The sequence below is a fragment of the Ambystoma mexicanum genome, chromosome 3p (genome assembly GCF_040938575.1).
Source record: "Ambystoma mexicanum isolate Mex_15411 chromosome 3p, UKY_AmexF1_1, whole genome shotgun sequence".
Lineage (NCBI taxonomy): Eukaryota > Metazoa > Chordata > Amphibia > Caudata > Ambystomatidae > Ambystoma > Ambystoma mexicanum.
This window is the reverse complement of record NC_090925.1, coordinates 497,835,565-497,856,075: the sequence shown is the minus strand read 5'-3', so window position 1 is coordinate 497,856,075 and position 20,511 is coordinate 497,835,565. Positions and strand designations below refer to the sequence as shown.

At 44.0% G+C, this 20,511-nt stretch overlaps 1 protein-coding gene across 1 annotated transcript in view; it reads right to left on the bottom strand.

Moving 5' to 3' along the window:
* The window catches only part of DPM1 (dolichyl-phosphate mannosyltransferase subunit 1, catalytic), a 247,399-nt gene that overhangs the window by 178,048 nt on the left and 48,840 nt on the right, over positions 1 to 20,511 (bottom strand). Inside the window, exon 2 of the mRNA XM_069651161.1 lies at positions 5,399 to 5,498. Coding sequence (XP_069507262.1) covers positions 5,399 to 5,498 — 100 coding nt within the window. The remainder of the gene's footprint in view (positions 1 to 5,398; positions 5,499 to 20,511) is intronic.

Here is a 20,511-nt window from a genome sequence, read left to right as displayed (position 1 = left end):
TGGTACCTTATCCCTCAAAACCTCTGCCGCCGCAGCCTGGTCGTTCCCATCTGCGGCTGACCACCAGCAGGTTATGGGCCGGCTCACACACGTGTGGGTGGCTGATTCTCTCTGCAGGAGGACCGTCACCAACTCAGCGGATCGGCCAGTGAGTCCAGGCCGACCACACAACCGCCACAGGGAGGAGCAATCATAGCCGACGGGCTCCCGAGTCTCGCAGGCATCACAGTCGAGGTTGCTCTTGTAGCAGGAGGCCCAGCCCTCCTGCTCACTATCCGTCAGGGATGCGCCGACTCAAACACTCTCCAGGGGTTCCACTGGAAACAGTCCCCAAGCTGTAGATGGGCCCGGGGGACTTCCGATCACGACTGCTGCCCAGATAGTGATCGTCTGCTGTCACTATGTGGAATAAAGAAGCTTTGCCACTCAGAGCTCAGAGACTACGCAGACATCTTAGTCGGTTGCTAAACAGCACCCCTTTTCTCCAGTGACTTTTTAGTCACATAGACGGTCTCCTAGTTATGGCTCGTGGCAGTGCACCTATTGCATAGGTTTTGCACTGCAGGCTATGTCCATAGCCATGGTGGTGCACAATAGGTGCATCCAAGTAGCAACTTGGGAATCCCTTCTTTTTTCGCCATTACTAGCGTGGTTCTTTGTCAGCCCTTCTTCTACCATTCTGGGAGGGGGAGGTCAGTGCGTGTGTTGCGTTTTGTCTTGTCCTATGCAGGAACCCTTGGATGTCCCCACCTAGGCTGCAGAGTGTCTGGGTAAGCAGAAAGTGGGGGAGGAGTTTCCACCCCTCTGTCCTTTTGTCTGCCAGAGAGCCTGAATAGGACCAGCTCCCAGAGGGGTCTGGATGTCTTGATTGGACAGCCAAATGCCCCTTTCTGTAAAATGCGGAGAGAGAGATTGCAGAGGAGTGTGTGTTAGATCTGTATAAAAGGTGAGGCATCTGGAGGGAAAAGCAAGTCGACGTCTGGAAGGTGAAAAAACCGAAGAAGATGACCAGAGACCAAGACCCCTGACGAACCTTTGCAACACTGAAGCGACCACTGCTGTCCTGACCCTGTTTTCTGTGCGACAGAGGAGCTCCGAAGTGGACGATTCCTTCCCTTTGGCTGGTGGGAACAACCAGTCCCAAGACGAACTTTGAATTGAGCCATCTCCCGAGATCCAAGGAATTCCCATAGCCGCGGCACACCAATACCAGGAGAGCTGCTGCCCATTTCTATTGCATTCTGGCGGAAAGGCCGAATCTGTCCAACTCTTGGCTGAGCACTCAAGGACACTCCAGAGATCCGACCCAACTCGCCCAGACCCCCTCATCAGAGTGCAGGAAGCAAAAAAGATCAACTGGGCAAATCGCGCCTCTTGTTGGTGCTGCAGAAAAGGCACCAACCGCAGAGTGATCCAAGAAGTTGCTGAAAGCCGTGTCCCAGGTCCTACCTCGAGACAGCTGCTAAGAGTCCCCATCCATTGTCCTGCCTTCAGTCATCAGACCAAGGAATCCAGAGGTCGGGTCCAGAACTGCAACACCGCGGAGCATCCAGCACAAACATTTTCTTCTAATCTAAGGTACTGTGGAGAAAAAGATATTGCTTACCTGATTCCAGAAAGTCGCTCAAGAGCGTTGGAGTGCATGTAGAGGTGTCCAAGGCAACCCCCTCTTACCTCTGACTCAAGCCGCTGATTGTGTCCCTTCAGCGAGTCAAATTTTGGTTCTCGGTCGTTAGTTATAACTTGCTGCTACTAAAAAAAGACTAGAGACTTGAAGAAATCCACTGGAACTCTTTGTATTCTGCTGCTTGTCAAGACTTTGAGCCCTCTCCCAAATGCCTTTAGCTAGGGTTGCGTTTTTGGACTTAAACGACTTGCTGTGCGAGGAAACTGACTGTAGCACCTTGAATCAGGCTAGTGTTGCTCTAACCAACCATTTTCCTGCCTTTAAGTTACTCTTATATGTGTTTGCAGAGTAAATGCCTTACCGAAAATCTGCTAAGAACCATATGTGCGCGTAATTACAGAGAATAGGATAGCATTGCATTTTCGCTTTCTAATGTTGCAACAAATGTAACTACAAACTAACACAAAAAGTGTCCTTTGAAATATATCCTAAAGTGTTCTACTGTAAACGTACGAGGTATTTAAAGTGATTCTGGTGTAAATATAATACACTTATAATTCATATAAAATTATATATTTAAGTGCTTCTTTGCTGTACATGTCTAACTGGGTTCCTTGTACTTACTTACAGCTCACATCTTCCTCTTATGATACTCCCGACTGCTCTGCCACTCCACCAAGGTCCTGAGTTAGTTCAGACTGATACTAAGAGCTGGGGATCTACAAACTACTGGGATAGTTTACTAAAGGCGTACCTCCTGGTGGGACTCTAGGAACACTCCCCTAACACTTGGCAACTGTAGAAACTCAATTATTTAACAGATACTGAGCACTAAGCCTTCTGCTTTCTATTTGTTATTTGAACCTTGTGTCATGATCATTCTCAATGTAGGTGAGACAGGACCGAGCTGCAGCTGGTAACCATTCTCCAATATAGAGTTGGCCCATTGTCCAGACTTATATCTTGACGGGTCATGATGAACATGGTCAAAAGTTATCCTAATGGAACGGAGTCAATCTTGGTCCATTAGCCAGATCTGGAAAAATAAAGCGATCCTGACTAAGAGGGCAGGTTTCTGATGTCTCCCTCTGCCAGCTACATTCCCCATCATCGTGGTTGGCGAGCTACACATGTTGGTTTAGCATTCTTGAAAACCGTAAGTTTGGCAGAAATTCTTTTGGTCTGTGCTGGCTTACCCTGAAAAGGACAGGCATATTTGCAATCCTAATGTCCCTTTCACCATCCGAAAAAGAGCACATCTTCCTTGAATGACGTTCACAAGAAGATGCTCTTTTGTATTGCACGCGTCTTTGAGTACATGATATAGATGTTCCTTCTAGTTGCCAAAGTTGCACTACACATCCATGATGTAGCAGCTAGTGGTTAATAGCCATGCAGGATTTGAGTTGGACTGTTATTTTTTAAAATAGAATCACAAGGGTTTCACAACATTCAGTGCAACTGATAAGATTTGGAATTGGGAGTATTGTACCCCCTATTTTTCCAAAGTTGGGAGTAAAATATTTTTTTAGAGAGAGTACAAATGTAAGTACAATTCCCAATGAGAGTATTTTCTAAGTGAGTAAAATAGGTTTTAACTGAAAAACCGAAATGTGTTTGTAATAATGCTTTCTTTGCACCTAGTTATTAATGCACATTACATTTAGATACAAGTTTACTTCTTCTTGTCAGGCAGTTATAATAGTAGTTTCATCCATGTGGGATCATGTGCACTACTGGTCCAAACAGAACCATGGAGCTGTGTGGGTGAAATCAGAGGCACAAGCTTCTACGCATCTGTTTCCTATTTTTGTTGGGAGTATTTACCTATTTTTAGAGAGTACAAGTGGCCAATACACCCCTTATCTTTAGGGCTGAATATGAATATGCTAGATACATCATGTACAATCCTTAGCACAACGAAAGGTTGGAGCCAGTGCAGGCTTTCTTTACTGCTGCAGCTACCTTCTTTCCCACTGGACTTCCAAGTACCAGGTCTTCAGCAGGCATTCTCTTTTTACTAGAAAAACTGCTCCTCGATTACCTGCGATGGTCTCCGACAATGTTCATGAGGCGAGCGCCTACTTCACATGCAAAGAGAACAGGATTATGTAGCATCTTGCCTGCAATCACTCAAAACCCTTCTGCCCTCAGTCTGCTCTAACCGCTGTCTGGATTTAAGCAACAAAGATTAACCAAAGAGAGCATGATGACCATCTCATGCTGGTGTGCTATTCTAAGCCCCCGGCTAGCTGCTCTGCGACAGTCTTCTCACAATGACATCACTGGTGTCGCTCTAGGTCACAGAGTGTGAATGCGCAAAGCCTTGCCTAGTGCATGCCAAACACTAGACTGCTACTGTGAGTTCCATTCCTCAATACCGCTGGCCTTTCCTGCATCATTGATCCCTGCTACACATCAGGGGAGCATTGGATTGGCTCAGCTTGCTGCAACACTATTTGGAAGCACAAGTGCTGAAGAATCTTCAGGCGGTCTGTCTGCCTGCCACGGTCCACCCTCTTGGTAGAGTTAATTTAGCATGAAAAAAACATAGGCAGAGTAAGCATCACCGGCCCAAATTACACATAGGCAGGGGACTAGGACAACATAATGGACACAAAGGGTTAAGACTAAGAGTTATTCGGGGTGGGGCTTATGTGGAATAGCAAAGTCTCATATTCGTGAGAGATTTTGCAAAGGAGGAAATACAGGGGTAATGTACACCTAAGGCTTTAAAGGTCTCCGATCAAGAGAAGTGTCTACGGTAAAATGAAGAACCTTGAAGTTATCCAAACCTTAAACCATTGAAACAAAATGTGACCAACATCTTAAAAATATGGGTTAGAAACAGAGATACATAACTAGAATGGTGCAAGGGGTATGAGAGGGGAAGGTGTAGTTTGATAGTAAGGGATGAGTGCGTAATAGACCGTGAACCAAACAAATGTTCATCAGGGGAAAAAAAGGGAGTAAAACCCAGAGTTGCCAATTTTCCATGCAGACTGTAGTTATTCGGGACATGTTTGGGTGATGACCTCAAGATGTTCTTAAGCATACCATTGTGGTGTTGAGGCTTCTTTGGCAAACACAGTTTTAAACCAGGTGGATAATCTGAGGGTGTCAAGTCAACTGACAGTAATGCCAAAACCAAGAGTCGGTTGTGTAATGGAGAAGGCAGGGACCACAAGGAAAGAAAGGAAAAGAAGGGATATTCTCGATCCGCCAAGATCCTTGGCAACTTGATGAAGGATGAGGCTGAGCAATCAGTGTTCAGTGTTGTAAGAAAATGTGGTGCTATTACTTGGCTACCAGGTTATTGTAATAGGAGAAACAGTTTATAGCAGGGATATATATACCACAACACTCCATCAATGTTTGCTCAGATACCAACGAAAAAGATAGGAATACAGTGCTATACAAACTTGTATTTCTAAAACACATTCACTATTTCACAATTCAGATCCTCGTTCAAAAGTTGCCCTTAAACGTATACAGCTGTGTGTATTTTGCCTGTTTTTGGACCCATAGGTGCCTTTGTTTCTTTACACATTCTCTGCATTCTGTTGCTTCTAATAGAACATGAACGAACCACTATAGCACCCTACGGTTTCCCGGGCATACGCAGATCAAGAGCTAAGCCTAGGGCATAACTCAATGCATCATCTCTCAGAAATGGCATCATCACCACCACCATTTCATAGATAAAACATGGCATAGTCAGTCAACACTGCACAACATCTAAAGAAAAACGCTTTTTTTGACACAACTTACAATTCGATCAGAGCCGTATAGCTTTTCCAATTGCTTTGCAACCTGTAGTGTACCATCAGGGCTTCCATCGTCTATGATTATGATCTCATAATCATATCCACTAAAATAAATACAAACCAATAATTTAAGATAGGAATCACAAAAAGAAAAATTTCGATTTGGAATCAAGAGACAGGTCACACCACTCACCTCCCCCCACCAGAAGAAATTAAAGGGTTGTTCATGTGAGAAAGGACAAAGAAAACAGCAAACGTTTCCAATACATCTTTCTTATCACAGATCTTTACAAACTACTCAAATGGTTTATTTAAACCTTTTCAAGAAAACAACAGTCATTTTACTGTACCACAGATGAACAAAGGGGGAAAACACAGGATTACAAATGGGAGTAGAAAAAAACAAAATGTAGATTACACCACCCGGTCATCCACACACCAGGCTGGTGTAGGTAATACATGCATTTTCACTGGCAATTCATTTAGACCTCAAATTATCACTCAATAATAGTTAATACACCAGAAAAGCAGACACAAAAACTGCATGAAAAGAAAAACTAACTTCTACATCCGCAGCACGACACGGAAACGGAAGAGAAGCCATCAGACACAGCAAAACCGTGCTGGGAAAGGGGAGGGGTTTAGAGGGTTCTTTAAAGCTTTTCCACTTTGTAACCTAGGCCCTGGAGAAAAGACAAGCTTAGACTGGCCCACAGAGTCAGGCGATGGTTGGAACCAATGGTGTGGGGGTGTGGGGGAGGGGGGTGGGAGTTGGGATAGGGGATTTAGAACCAGGAAAAGCACAGTATTATAAGTGGAGTGAATAAAAGATAAATTGGTAGGTGTTTGGATGAGGTCATGAAGGTGTACTGAGAGGCCAGAGGGAGAACGGACTGACTGAGGAGCGCAGTGCTGAGGAGTTGGTGGCAGAGTTTGTGCAGAGTGCAGTTGAAGTACTGGTAGTGAGAAAGTGTGGCACCAGTTTGTGACAGTGAAGCAGTGAGTGAGATAATGTTTTTAACAGGGACAATAGTAGCGAGGAGAACAGAAGTAGGGGAGTGAGGGTATTAGGTTGAATGAGAGTGAGTGGGTGCTGGGAGGGAGTATGGATAGTAGTGAGGGGGTACAATAAGAAAAGGATGTAAGGAGAGTAGGAATAGGGTGTGTGAAAATAGTGAGTATTATGTAGGTTAGTAGAGAAGGTTTTGCAAGGGAGCTAGGAGAGATTGGGAGGCAGAGCCTTGGGAATAAAATAGGAGATGGAGGTGAGAGGAGTAGCAAGATCACTGCAATGAGAAGGGAGGAAAAGGAGAGGAAGGGAGCGAATGAGCGAGAGAACGGACCAGAGTGTCTTTTACTGGCACAATAAAACCCGTTATTTCCATTGGAAATATCTGGGGAATGCAAGGGAGCCACATAGACAAGCCTTTGGTCTTTAGGCCCTCATCTAAGCTACTTCTTTACATATTAGTGGTTACTGATCGCTAGATGACCACTCTGGCCTTTAGGGAAGCATGGGCTAGTGAGGTGGAACACCACAGGCGATGAAAGAGGGACACCCAATAGTGTGTACCCAGCACGCCCCATCCCGCTGCATTCCATTTAACAAATCCGCCCATCTGAATGCTGGACAATCTGCACATTGTAACATGAATCCCATTTACGTTGTTTGACAATGTAAAACCTCAACTGTTCTGTGGGACCTCTTATTAAGGCCAGTTGTGACAATACTGCAGGCAATGCCACACAGCAGAGGAGTAATGCGGGCCTCTAACACTGTCGCATGATAGAGGGTGGAGTTCTCCCTACTAGACACTTTGCAGCACTGAATTACTTCAGTAGAGGTTATGTGAGGCAAGAGGGAGAACAAAGTAAAAGAGAAACAATCTAGGATTGTGTGCAAGTTCCAGGGAGAGTAGAGGAAGGAGTGGCAGTGACCATTCAAATGATAATCACATACACATTAGATTGTAAACGTTTTAGTATACAATATTTATTTCCTAAAGAAAATTATGTTCGTCAGAAAATCCCACAAGAAAGCAGTAATTTGAAGTTTGCAGGTGTGTGATGATGGATATTAAAGAAATACAGAGTGCAAATTCCGAACTGCCTTGCTTACACCTGCAGACATTAGGTGTGGTATTTTCAGAGGAAATTAAAGAAACCGATTTTGTGAAATTCTCTTAATACATTTTAAATGTATCAAGTGAAATATGTGGTGATTTCTTTCAATTAGGACTTTATAGTGTGACTGCGGTATTGCTAGAATCCCACAAACATATGAAATGGTTGCCCTTTTTGGAGTTTTACAGAGTGCAAGTTACCAATACGAGGGGGCATAAGAGGTGAGGTGGGCATAACAGGGCTAGAGGTGGAAAGTATCCTAGATATGCAGGGATGTACGTGATTTTACCAAAACGTGGAATTTCGAATAAAAAAAATGCTAAATTCTAAATGTGTGCCACAGTGAAATCACGCATGATTTCAGTGGCATGCCCTTACCCGATCTCCCACCCGCCCCTGCTAATTACCTGTTGGAGGTACACATCATTGTGTGCCGCCGACTCCCCCCCATCTTTCTGTGACGCTGGTTCCCTTCACTTACATGGATGAGAACCGGCGCCGGAGGGTCCTCTTTTTCCCAACTTTATTCTTCAGGAAGCAAGGGACACCCCGGCAACCCCTGATGCCATTGTAGTGAACAAGAGTACGGGGGACACCTCCGCTCCTCTTGTTTGCCACAATGGTACTGTATGGTATATTTGGTCGAAATGTTCATACAGCCGAAATTCGATCAGATCTGCCATACGTTTTTTTTTTTCTCACTACATGTTGTACTGAAGCGGATATGCAGAACTAGACTTACAAAAGAAAGGTGGAGATTACCTTACAGATCATTACTTTGTAATAGTTTATGATGGTTTCCCGAATCCGATGTACCACTGCCTGAGGTGGGAGAGTATGGTAGTTTCACAGAGGGAAACAGAGGAAGGGGAGGGAGTGGAAGGAGGGACTGAAGGGAGGGGCCCAGGGTAAGGGTAAGGTATTGTTGTGATGTTAAGTTGTTAACAGCCTCGTTTTGTTTAGAGAATTGCTCACTTTACCTGAACTTTGTGAAATCCCCGTTTTGCTAGACGAAAGTTAGTATTGTTGGTTCCCTGAAAAACTCAATAAAAGCAATTTTCAAGAAGAAAAAATAATTGTTAGGTTATTTAATATTCAATCACTTTCTAGATGCCTCAAAGACCTTTGCTTTCACGCTCGGACACACGGCGTTTCTTCTTTTAGTCACTCTATATGAAGCTTGAAATATTGCCTTTAAATACCAGCAATCAAGACTTCTCCTAGTAACAACAGTGTCTGATGGTGCTAGGCACAATACCTGCAAGACCCAGAATGCAACGTTTCTACAGTCACTTTCTTAATATGTTGAAACTTCCTTTCCCAGTTCTTTCAAACTCCTTTTCAAATACCTTCTCGCTCGGGCCTACCAATCCCCACTCCCCTCTTCCACCTCTCGCTTTCGGCGCCTCTCACCAGTATCTTGCTATCCTGGCATCTCTCATTCTACCTCTGCTCGTCCACTCATGGACTCGGGGTATGTCACTGACAATTCTTCTTTGTCAAGTCTGCTTTCAAGGAGCCTCTACTGCTTCAAAACGAATGCCAGCATTACAGCCCTTCCGAGATGCTGCCGATATGGAAAGTATGAGCTGGGGAAACCCAAGTGTTCATTTTTGTCCCACAGAGGGACTTTCCTTGTGTCATACTAAAAGGGACCCAAAACTAAATACTGTCCCTCCATCCCCGATTTATAAGACTAGTTTTAGAAGAACAAATTAGCTCAAGTTACAATATTTAGGGGAAAACGAAATTGCATGTTTCTGAAATGTATTTACTATTCTAACTTACGTTTTATGAGCATTTCAAGTTTTGGCTTAGATGTACCTTTGGCGCCAAATCTCCCAGAGCGACTTCAAAAAGCAGACTTGGTATCTGCCACTGTGCAGGTCACATAACTATGGTCATGGAAGAGGTTCTGGATTGCGTTTCGCCTAATGTCACCAAGGACACTTAATCACACTTAGAGACCTGAAATAGCAAATAATTTACAGGAATGTGTTTGTAAGCAAATGTTTACAGAGCAAGACAGACTGAATACAAAAGAATGTAGTAAGCATTGCTCATTTTCGGTTATATTGTAAAATACACATCATCCAAACGCATTGTGACAAGTTCCACTGCTGTGTAGAACTGGTGAGCGTGTAAGACATATGCTGAGTGTATTTGGTGACTGTAGGTGGCGAATGACACTATGGCTGGCTGGTAGCTTGCAATTTACCTCCCGATGTTATGTTAATCAAGCATTTGTAATGTGCTAAGCCACCCCCGAGTGTGAAATTGCACAGTTGAGTCCTGCCCCATAGTAAACATTTTCCAGTAGACAGTAGTCAGACAGCACTTTTGTTAAACGTTATGGTAGAGCAGTTACAACATGGAGAGACGGTCATGAAGCTGCGACTACAGCAATAAACTACCAGCAGGTGCTGTGTAAGTACTTTATGGACTATATTTGTAAATATAATTATTCAGCAATTAGGTGAAGAAGCAATGCATCCCAATTAGGCAAACCTTTGGTCCTATGCATGTCTGGAAAAAGATAACCTTTGGAATTCTGGGAGGGACTAGTTCCCCTTCTTAAGCAATATCTTGCCCTTCTTCCAGGGTGAAAATACCAGCCATAAAAGTTACTTAACCCAAGCATGAAGGCCAGTTCACAACATGCACACTGCATCCCCATTACTCGCCAATGGCTTGTGCGATTTTTGTGGCTAGTCTTCTGTTCATTTATCTGGTATTAATTTTATATTTCTGGGTAGAACAGTCACATTTTACATCGCTCCCTCTCGTGAGCATCCATTCATGTGTTTGGGGACCGATCAAAGCAGTCTGTTTTTGTTGTCGTTCTGTGGAAGTAAGCAAGCCTTGAAGGATTGAGGTACAGAGTATATGGTTCATTTGTGATTGACTTTGGTAACCTGGGAACCAATTTCTTTTGTATATGATGGGTTATTTATAAAGTGCTTAATACCCCTATATATGGTGCATTTGAATTATTATTATTAGTGGTATTATTTTTAGAACTGTCCTTTAGCGATCATGGGTTGTAACCGTCACCAATTTTAAAAAGGCACTGTGTGGAGGGTTGCACTAGCTGCTCATGTTCCTGCATTAGAACCAACCGCAAAAAACGTTACATATTTATTAATTGTGGGAGTCTGTGTCACATGGATGGCAAACTTGTCACCCACTTTGATTATATAAACCTTGAACTTTATGTAATTTCTTTAGTATTACTATGCCCTCATTTGTAATTAGGCCTCCATCATACCCGCCTCTAATAGGTTTCTGGAATTCGTTTATGCACCTACTTTTTTTTTTCTTCACAGGTTGCGCAATGTGCACTTGGATAGAGAGAATTATAAGCGGCTTATCGAGTAAGAAGTAGTATGCTGTGCGGAAGTTGATAACTGAGGGGGCGGGTTACGTTTTATGCCAGCCTAATAGCTTGCAACTTTACGTTTGAACACTTCTGCACGTAAACAAAGAACAAGCATCGGATACTGTTGGCAATGGAGTGAAAATCATTGGGTGCAGCATTTCCAATAAAAAAAAAAACAAAAAACTGTGCTACTGGTTAGTTAGTGGATTTGCACCATTATCTCGAAAACTGCCATGGACTCTGATGAGAGAAATGCAAACGTTATAACAAATATAGCTTTCAGTGCTTGTTTAAGCTCGAGCTGCGATTCTGTTACCAGCTACAAATGAAACATTCTGATTACAGCTGACTTTACACTATCGTATAGGCTACACTAAGTGGAAGAGAACCAACATGATAACAGACCTCATCACATTTACAGGCTTTTCAAAATTGCGTTTTTATTTTTTTCCATTAACATTTTTAGAAGCTATAACAAATAAACAATAAAACTTGATTTACAAATAAAAACCCTGCAGTAAGGACCTACTTCTAAATTCCAACCAACAGTGAAAACACATCCACCACTATCGAGAATACTCGATAGTCTCTACAAGGCTGTATTACATTATCCTGTACATTCCAAATCATTTTTCCATGCCAATGCCCAATAACGGTGACAATGAATTAGCCCAATGTCTCACATTATTTCTAAGAAATGTGGTGCACTTCCTTCACTGATCGATATACCCATCCTACATTAAAAGAAAGTGATTGAACTAGGACCACCAACACAGCATGTACAGAAGCAACGCAAGCCAATCGATTTCATAAGCACTCCTAAAAGGGAGGACATTTGCGTACACAGCAGTAGCGATTCTTCTAGTCAGGTGACCCAATGTCTTGCAAACAATTCACTATTTCCGAGAGATTGCTTACCCCACAGATTCACCAAAAAGGATAACTCATGTATTCTTGACCAGTGTACCGCCATCTCCTGAAAAATAGGCCTCAGCAGGAATGATTGCTTTAAATGCCCAACGATGAGGTGCTGAACTTCTACCATGAGGACTTGGCACTAGTAGGTGAATGAGCAATGGCCAACAACAAGTCATTATTATTCAGCTTTAAATTGGGACCATACTGTTTTTAAATGAATAAAGGCAATATATCAACAGTGACTGCACCTTGATAGTAGCAGCCCCATAAGTTTTCTAAGAAGATTATGCATAGTCTCAAAAACAGCACAATTAATATGCCGCCCGATTTCACTTGCATGTAAGCACTTGGCAAACTTTGTCTTCAAACACTTTTAGACTTTGACCGATCAGGTGAGCACTGAAATCCTGGTAGAACCTCAGGAGCCCACCAAGCCATACACTAACGCTCGTTGCAGTTTTCTGGATATGGAGCCTGCAGCTCCTGCCCTTAGCAAACAGGACCCCCCCAAAAAGTATGTGTCTACCACCTCAATCCCATCTAAAATCCAGGCTTCTGTATTGGAACCTTTGCCAAGTACTACAATCTTCCTTTTGGTAAAATTCAGAGATAGTTTATGGTCTTCAAAATACTTTGTAATGTATACTAACATTTGTTGGAGACCTTCTGGCATCCAACCAAAATCATATCCCCGGCATAGAGAAAATTCCAATAAAAAGCATTAATGAGTAGTGGATTAACACTAGCAGATTAGATTTTGTGGTTCCAATCATGTACTAATCAAACAGGGAGCTAGCAAGCTCCCTTGTCTGAGCTCCCAACTCCCTATTCGTAGAGATCTGGCAAGGATAGCCACTGTTGCAGTTACATCACACAACTGCTATTGACTTTGTAAAGACCAATTGAATGATCTGTTAAAGCACAATTCGGTCTGTGTCCATAGGGGATTCCTAAATGCCAATGGGGAGTTCAATGCCTTTGCCAGATCCCGTGCGGCTGCATGCGCTTGCACAATTATGGTATTTAAAACAAGGCAGTGCTCAATAGTACTGGAGTGTTGAAAAAAAAAAAAAAAAAAACTCAGCTTGGTTTATTGGAATAATATTGTTTGACTCAGCCCAATCTTGACGCCTTTATAGGAGACATTATAAAAATCTTTCCACTACATTTAGAAGTTAAATGGTGCAATAGCAGGGCAGATCTATTAAAAGGTAGCAATTTTCTTTCATACATATAGGGACTATCAGGCTCTGAGGACAATATTTTGGAACTGTTCTTTCAATAATTATAGCTTAGAAAACCTGCCCAATCAGCTTTGCCCACCATTCTGGAAACCAGGAAACTATACCTCATCTAAGACCATCTGACCCAACAAGTTTATCTGAAAGCACACATCTTGAAACTTGCCATGGCCCATAATTGCAAGTAGGGTCCTTGAAAAAGGGATCTTTTTAGAAAACCTTGTGTTGACGAGGAGAGGAAATTACTGACGGGCCCATTGGTCAGCACTCACCCTCGAAAACTAGTAATACAAGATAGCTGCACCATGCGAGGACAGAGTGCAGGATTCACATACTCCAGCAAGGTTCAATAATTGGCAAAGGGAAGTCTGTTTAATGATACATACATCAGTTTATGGAAATCAGCAGCATCACGAACACCTGCCTCACCCCAACTTCCTCAAACATTAGTCCAACAGCCTCTTTTATGGGCAAAATCCGTCATCATCGACGTCTAATTCTACAAAAAATCATGCAATACAATTGGTTGGGAAAGGTAACTTAAGTGTAGGTGCTATATCTGTATATGGAAATAACGCAAGTGGATTGGATACGCCCTTCCCTCCACACCACACATGATTGACGTCACTCCAAGTACGACGTCTCATTGGTTACAGTGTCTATAGGACCCTAGATTACATGGTCCCTTGTGATTGGTCAAGTTACACCCCTAAACATAAATCTCCATTTTAATTAGCAGCTTTGGAGTAGATACCCAGGTGCCTAGTGTCCAAAGATTCACCCTTCTTCCCTTCCATCAATCAGTGTTTTAGGGCTGTGTGTCAATTAGTTGGCTGTGTATGGCCTCAGATCTGTAGCCTCTTATCAGGAAAGGTTATGGCACCCTCTGGTTCTGGATGACATCAGGCAGTGGTACATCTTCGCGCCTCTCTGGTCACGTGTTGGTTCACTGTGAATCTGCTTCAGTTTCCAACCTTTTGTATATTTCATTCTGTGTGTGCTTTGCCACCTGCATGGGCCTCTCTGATCTTGACCTTCACGGGTGGGCCGGTATTCTCAATAGTTGGAGTCTCGTGAGCTCATGCTCACCTCCCCTTCTCTGGTTGACCTCGATCTCCCCGGCATAAACCTCTCTTTGTTGAGTTTCGATTCAGCTCCTTCTCTGGTCTTTGCTGGGTTTCTAAACTCGGCATGTCAGGCCTTAGGCCGCCTGGGTACAATTCTGCTTTCACAAAATAGAGTTGCACGTGTACATTGTGCAGTATTGAGGTAGATATATGGTTGGCGCTTGCCGCTCTACTCTTCTAAGCATTGCAAGCAGTATCGATTTCTTAGCATCTTGCATTTCAAGCTTATTTACACACATTCAACAGGGCGGTTGCTTCCATCTTGCCTTATGGCACCATTCTCTTATGTTTTAACCGCGTCTCTCCCCTGCATCCATTATCATTATCCTTACGGTTACTAGTACTGGCTTTCGTGCTTTCAGTAGCCAAGTCTGTTTGTTCTCGGGGCTGCTCGGGCCCTTGGTTTTATTTTCATTGGCCTTCCATTAAGGCCTTAGGGGTCTCCTTGTGGACCGTGTGCAGGTATTCCTCAGTGGCTGGTATGGCTGTCCGATAGGGTATCGTGCTCCCCAGGGTTGTCGCGTTATGGCTGCTTCAACCGGTATTGATCTCCTTACGTACAAGGGGCAGAGGCCCAGTGCGGCTCTCTGTTGGTTTATTTGCTCCCAATACGTCACGTACCACGGCGAGTACCTTACTGGCAATGGGGGGCAGGGGTGCGGGTCATATCTGGGACCTCCTCTACACTCCCACCTCTGGTCGGTTCATCGACCACTCCTACTTCCTCCTTTATATTCAGTTTCTTTGATTCCTCGGCTTCTTGCTCATCGTCTCCTGGGTTTACACAAGAAGGCGTGAAAGTATGCAATTTTGGTGTGCATATCTTTATCACCCCTTTCAAGCTTCCTGCTGTTCTCACATGCTCATCTTTGTTCCAGGTCATCAACTGGCATTGTCCATTTGGACTGCAGTAAATCCATTTGGCTTCGTACCTTCTTCGTTTCTTGGGATAAGTGAATTTTGTTCCTGCTGGAGCAAATTCACTGGCCTTCACAAAGTCTTTTATCTCCTCATCTGTCAGGTCTCTGGGCTTCCAGCCTGGCTCGACATCAACCATAATTTTCATCCCAATGGCCTTCTTTGCTGTTTTCTGGCACTGGGTGATGGTTATCTTGATAACACAGACTCCTAGCAGCACCATTGCTAGCAAAGCTCCCAGGAACTTGACTATATCTGCCATCCATTGCGGGACCCATGAGAATAGGTTCCCAAACCAGCTGTCGTTGTCCACTTCATCTGTCATCTGGTATTTCAGGGTTAACAGGTCTATGGCGTCTGTGAGGGTTCCATTTTCTTCATTGTGTGATGGTATAAATGTGCAACATGATTCTCCAATTTTTACGCAAACACCTCCATCCATTGCGGTGATCATGTCAAGCACATATCTGTTCTGGAGGGTCATCAGTCTGACTACTCTCAGCTCTTCTTTGATCGCATTGAATCCTTTTATTGTGGGGTTGATGGTCTGCAGTAACTCCCATCTCGTTATCTGCAACCACTTGGTGTTTACACCAACTTGGATATGCAGCAAGAGTATTGTTGTAAATACTGATGAAGTTAGGCTGAACAGCCTGTGTTCGTAGGGAATGGCATGAAATGCGTCCTCTGATTTGGCAGAGAAGTAATTCTCTCTCTTCATCCTTGACATTAGTTCCACAGACGACCTTTTCCTCAGGTGAGCGTCTGCTTTCGGGAAACTGTCCAAATTCAGTTCATTTTTTGGAATCACTAGTGCTGGAACGTGTACGTTCAACAGTGTGCATATGCCCCCCCCAGTTCCTCGGTAGCCTTATGTATGCCTTGGATCCACATGCCCACTAGTGGTCCATCAGGACTGCAGTCCCTTGCGACATCCCCGGGGCTTCGTATATTCGCCCGCAGTTTTGATTCTCCCCCATTTTCCTCGTGCCATTACTTCTAAAGCACATTTTCGGGTTTTCCAGCGGTACTATCTGCAAGGGTCCTCCTCTGTCTTCGACCCATGTCAACAGCTTTACCAATTTTGGCCACAATGGTCTGCATCGTCTCTGTGAGTTCTCTGTTGCTTCTTTGCAGGCTCCAAGGACCATCCAAGCTCGGCAGATTACTACTACTCCTTCCCACCCGTCTGGGGAGACTACTGATCCCCAGATCTGCATTTGTCCTCGGTTCTTCCATATTTGAGCTTCTTCTGCCGTTTTCCCTTGGACGTTCAGTCTTGAGTTTATTTCCCACCTTATTCCTGATCCCTTGACGTCAGGGTTTTCATATCTAATCACATGATTCTTGGTGTGCGCCCTGTTTCTTGTTGTGATGTCCTGGACATATCCGTCTTCATCAGGGTAGTCCTTTTCGTTGGCCCATATCAACGAGGCGTCTCTCCCCATGAATTGTCCTCTGGTGTTACACATTGCCACATGCGACAGGCAGTGTGCCATGGCGACATCTATTTCTATAGCCACAAAGATTTTGGACTTGCCCATGCTGTACGGCAGGAGTGCACAGACGAAACATTCTCCTTCCGATTGCCTTCATCCAACTTCCTTCATGTGCTGGTGCCATATGTTGTTTCCAAGATGGGCCGTGCTGTCCAAGTAATCGTTTAACTCATTATCGGTTTCATATGGACTTCTCTTGATCCTTAGCGTTTTTCTGTGGTTGGCTATCACTATATCTCTGAATGCATCTGTACTGCTCTTTCGTTCAGGCAGACTCTCGGGCGTTATCCTTGGAGGGGCAGGTTTCATTTCCTGTCCTGCAGTAATATGGGGAGGTTTTGCGCTTCTTTTCCTTCCCTCCTGCATTCTTTTGTAGACCTCCTCCCACCGCATGGGATTTATCATCCTTCCAACACGTGGCTGTGTCGAAGGCTTGGTAGTTACTTCTGGCGTTGGAGCTGGCGTGCTCGCTATCACAGTTGTGGTGGTTGTCTTGCTCAGCTCCTCATGTAGCTTCTTTGCTCTAAGCATGAGTGGAAACACATACTCAACTACCGCATGCGTTTTATCAGCGAGATCTTTTGTTGCTTCCTCTGTTCTATTGAGTGATTTTGCTATTTCACTTCGGTTCGGTTTCTTATGTTGCTCCCTGCTTTCTGGAGCTGCTTGTTCCACAGGTGATTTCTCTCTTTCAGTTGGTTTGGCCTGCGGTTTTGTAGCCATTGACACTTGCCCTTGTTCGTGTGCACTCAGTGTATGATGGGTGTGTGCCGTGGACAGTGCTATGTTATCATTCATTCCGTGCTGACCCTGTCTCCAGTCTTTCTCACCATTCATTACTTCAAGTGTATGCGTGTTACTGCTAATTACATTCAACTGTAAATCGTTCGCTTTATCATCAGTTTTCCTTGGAACAGGGATGACAATATAAGGTCTGGGTGCTTTTGTGGGCCCCAGATGTTCATTACCTGGTGGATGCACAGACATTGGGGCGCTTCGTGCACCAATAAAAAATGCAGTTCTGATAGTTAGAGACATAAATACTACAATAATCATTATGCATATAGATATAATGGCCTTGAAGGACAGTTTACAGCATCTCCTTCCGGGACCCCGGGGGCGCCCTTCCGATGGTGGCACGACTAAGTTACTGTTTTGGGCCCCCATTTCAAATACGACCACAGTCAATAGTTTATTTTTCATCTTATTCTGTTTTCGTCATTCAAAGTTCAATAAACACTAAAGTGACAAGTGCAGTTCAATGTCCCCCCTCTTACAAGTGATGATGATAGTGGAGTACAGTTCCTTTGCTAGACTATGGAAAAAGGTTAGACTATCGTTTTCAACACATCATAATCATCCTGTATTTGTATGGCCAGCGTATTCCCAGGGCACTCTTCCAACTCGCCTTGGTCCTGGGAACATACAGGACCTTGTTTGCTGTGACACCATGAAAGGATGGATTCGCTACAAATCACGCAAAATAAAATTTTGAAAAAATAAAAGTGAACATATGAAAAGGTAGGAAAAAATAAGAAAAAGGTTGAAAAGGGTAAACACGGCAGTGAAGTTCATGTCTCTGTTCCTTTCACTTGGTCCTTTGAGGTCGAGTTGGTGAACAGTCTCTCGCTCACCCATTTATTCTCCTGCGCGATAATGATGAACAAATAGAAAACACAAAACAAGAAAAATAAGAACGGATGTAGTTATCCTTGTTTCTGCTCTTTTCGATCTGTCCTATGTTGGAAGCATGAAGAACTGTGTCTTGTTTTCTTGCCTTGTCCCCAGTTGGGAATGATGAAAAAGGTTATTTTGGAACGCCCCCTTCTAAGGCTCTTCTTAGATGTGGATGTCCATAGTTGCTTCTGAGTTGTGACGCAATAGCTCTTAAGAGCCTGTTCAGTTGGGCATTCTTTGGTGGATCATTAAGAAAGGCAGGCACATCAATGTTGCGGGGTCGCCCCACTAGTTCTGGAAAGTTTTCAATGAGATGAAAGGAAACACGAAAAGCATAACAACTATCTTTAGGTGTTAATGACATTTGTTCTGGTTCTTTGGCTCTAAAGTCACAGGCCTTTTCTTGCAGTGTGATCAGTTGTTTTTTTTTCCCTCTTCGATCTGTCCCTCGTCGGCTAGTCTCACTGGAATCTCCTCAGGAATTGTCACTCGAAATTGGACAGCTCCACTTGGAGCATGATGCCTTGGAGGAGTGCGCCCATGTGTGGGGCGTTGGCTGGATTCCTAAGAAAGGTGATGACGTCAACATCTGCAGGTCTGCCCACCATTTCCGGATAGTCTGTGACTAATCGAAATAAAACGTTGTGTGCCAGCTGTGTATCCTCAGGTGATGGGGACATTTGCCTCGTTCGCTGGGTCCTAATCACAGTCGCTTCTTTTGATGCGAACAAGTTTTGCACTTTCCTGCTGCATGAGTTGCAACCGCGTGGTTCAGCTTGTACCACACTTGGTTGAGAAAGTAATTGTTTTTTGGATCTCTAATAAATGTCAATGTATCTGTAGTTCTCCCGATAAGTCCTGGACATTCTTCGATGATGCGGAAGAACAAAGTATATGTGATCTCGTCAATGATTACTTGTGGTGGAAGCATCTGGGTTTTTTCCGCTGTGTTTGGGTAGTGTAATATAAGTTTCTGTTATGACAGTCAGTAGTTGTCGGATTATTTTCTTGTTTGCAGGGTTTTGAATGAATTCAGTAACGCCGACTTCTCTGCCTATAAGTGAAGGGTAGAACAGTACTACCAGCTGAAAATATGTGAGCATATCCCACTTGAGACTTCTGCTCGGTTGAACCATATGTCCATGAACAAAGTCTTGATCTTACTTTTACTTATCAGTATCTTAGGCTTTAAATGCTTTGTGTGGCTTTCAATGTTCATGAGATTAGCGCTTCTGTTGATATGAGTACGCAATTTTCTTCTTTTAACCTGCACCTTTGGCTGCACAGGGTGTTTGCGTGCTTCTTATTGTCTTTTTTATGCCTAAAGTAAAGGTTCAGCGTGGACAAGATTTTTACAAAAGTTCTTTTGTTGGCTACATTGAATGTTCATTTAATTGTCCTTTTGTCACCTTTCACTTGGTTTGAGGAACTGTCTCGTTTCGAAAGTCTCACTTTTATATATATTTTTTCTCCTCGTTCTTGTAACTTGTCTGCTCATACGTCCTTCTTCCTTGCCATAGATCTCGTCTGCACGTGCTGCAGTCCTTCCCCGTTGTCTGCGGATTCCTCGGCAGTAGATGTAGTAGGAGTGCTCTCTCCTATAAAGAGTTTTATATCATTTGTCAAAATCCAGGCTCTTATGCCTTTGAGCTTGACAGCTGACGGGGTGCAGTCTCTATGATGAACAGGCCATTAAACCTCGGCTCGTCCCATCTTTTTCTTGTGAAATTCTTCATGAGGACGCGATTTCCAGGGAAGACAAGAGGCGCGCAGAGGCTATGAGCTGCGTCGGCATCAGCAATGTCTGTTGTGATTTGTACTGTGTCGTCTCTGTTCTGCCGTCGCTGCAGCTGGCCTGAAATGATAGTGGAACTGGATGTGAGACAATCCAGATAGGCCTTCATCTCCTCTCCCAGAACCTCCCTAGTTGACTGGGCATCACATCTAGCTCTGTCTCGGGAGGGGGAAGAGGGGGTAAGAGGGTCCTCATCCTTCTCCCGTGACTATTTAGTGCAGCGTTAGATGATGGTCGGAGCCTGGCTGGTTCCGAAGAGTATACAATGCCTTCCGTGTCCGCTTCATGATTTCCATGTGACAAAATCTGTCCCTTTGGTACGAGCGGCGCATTTTACGACCGCTATGCCCACTGGGAGCTGTAGTGCTTTTATCAGCCTGTCCAACAAGGCTGCGTGTTGCACTGGCATGCCGTCTGCTCGGAGGTAGCCCCTCCTCTT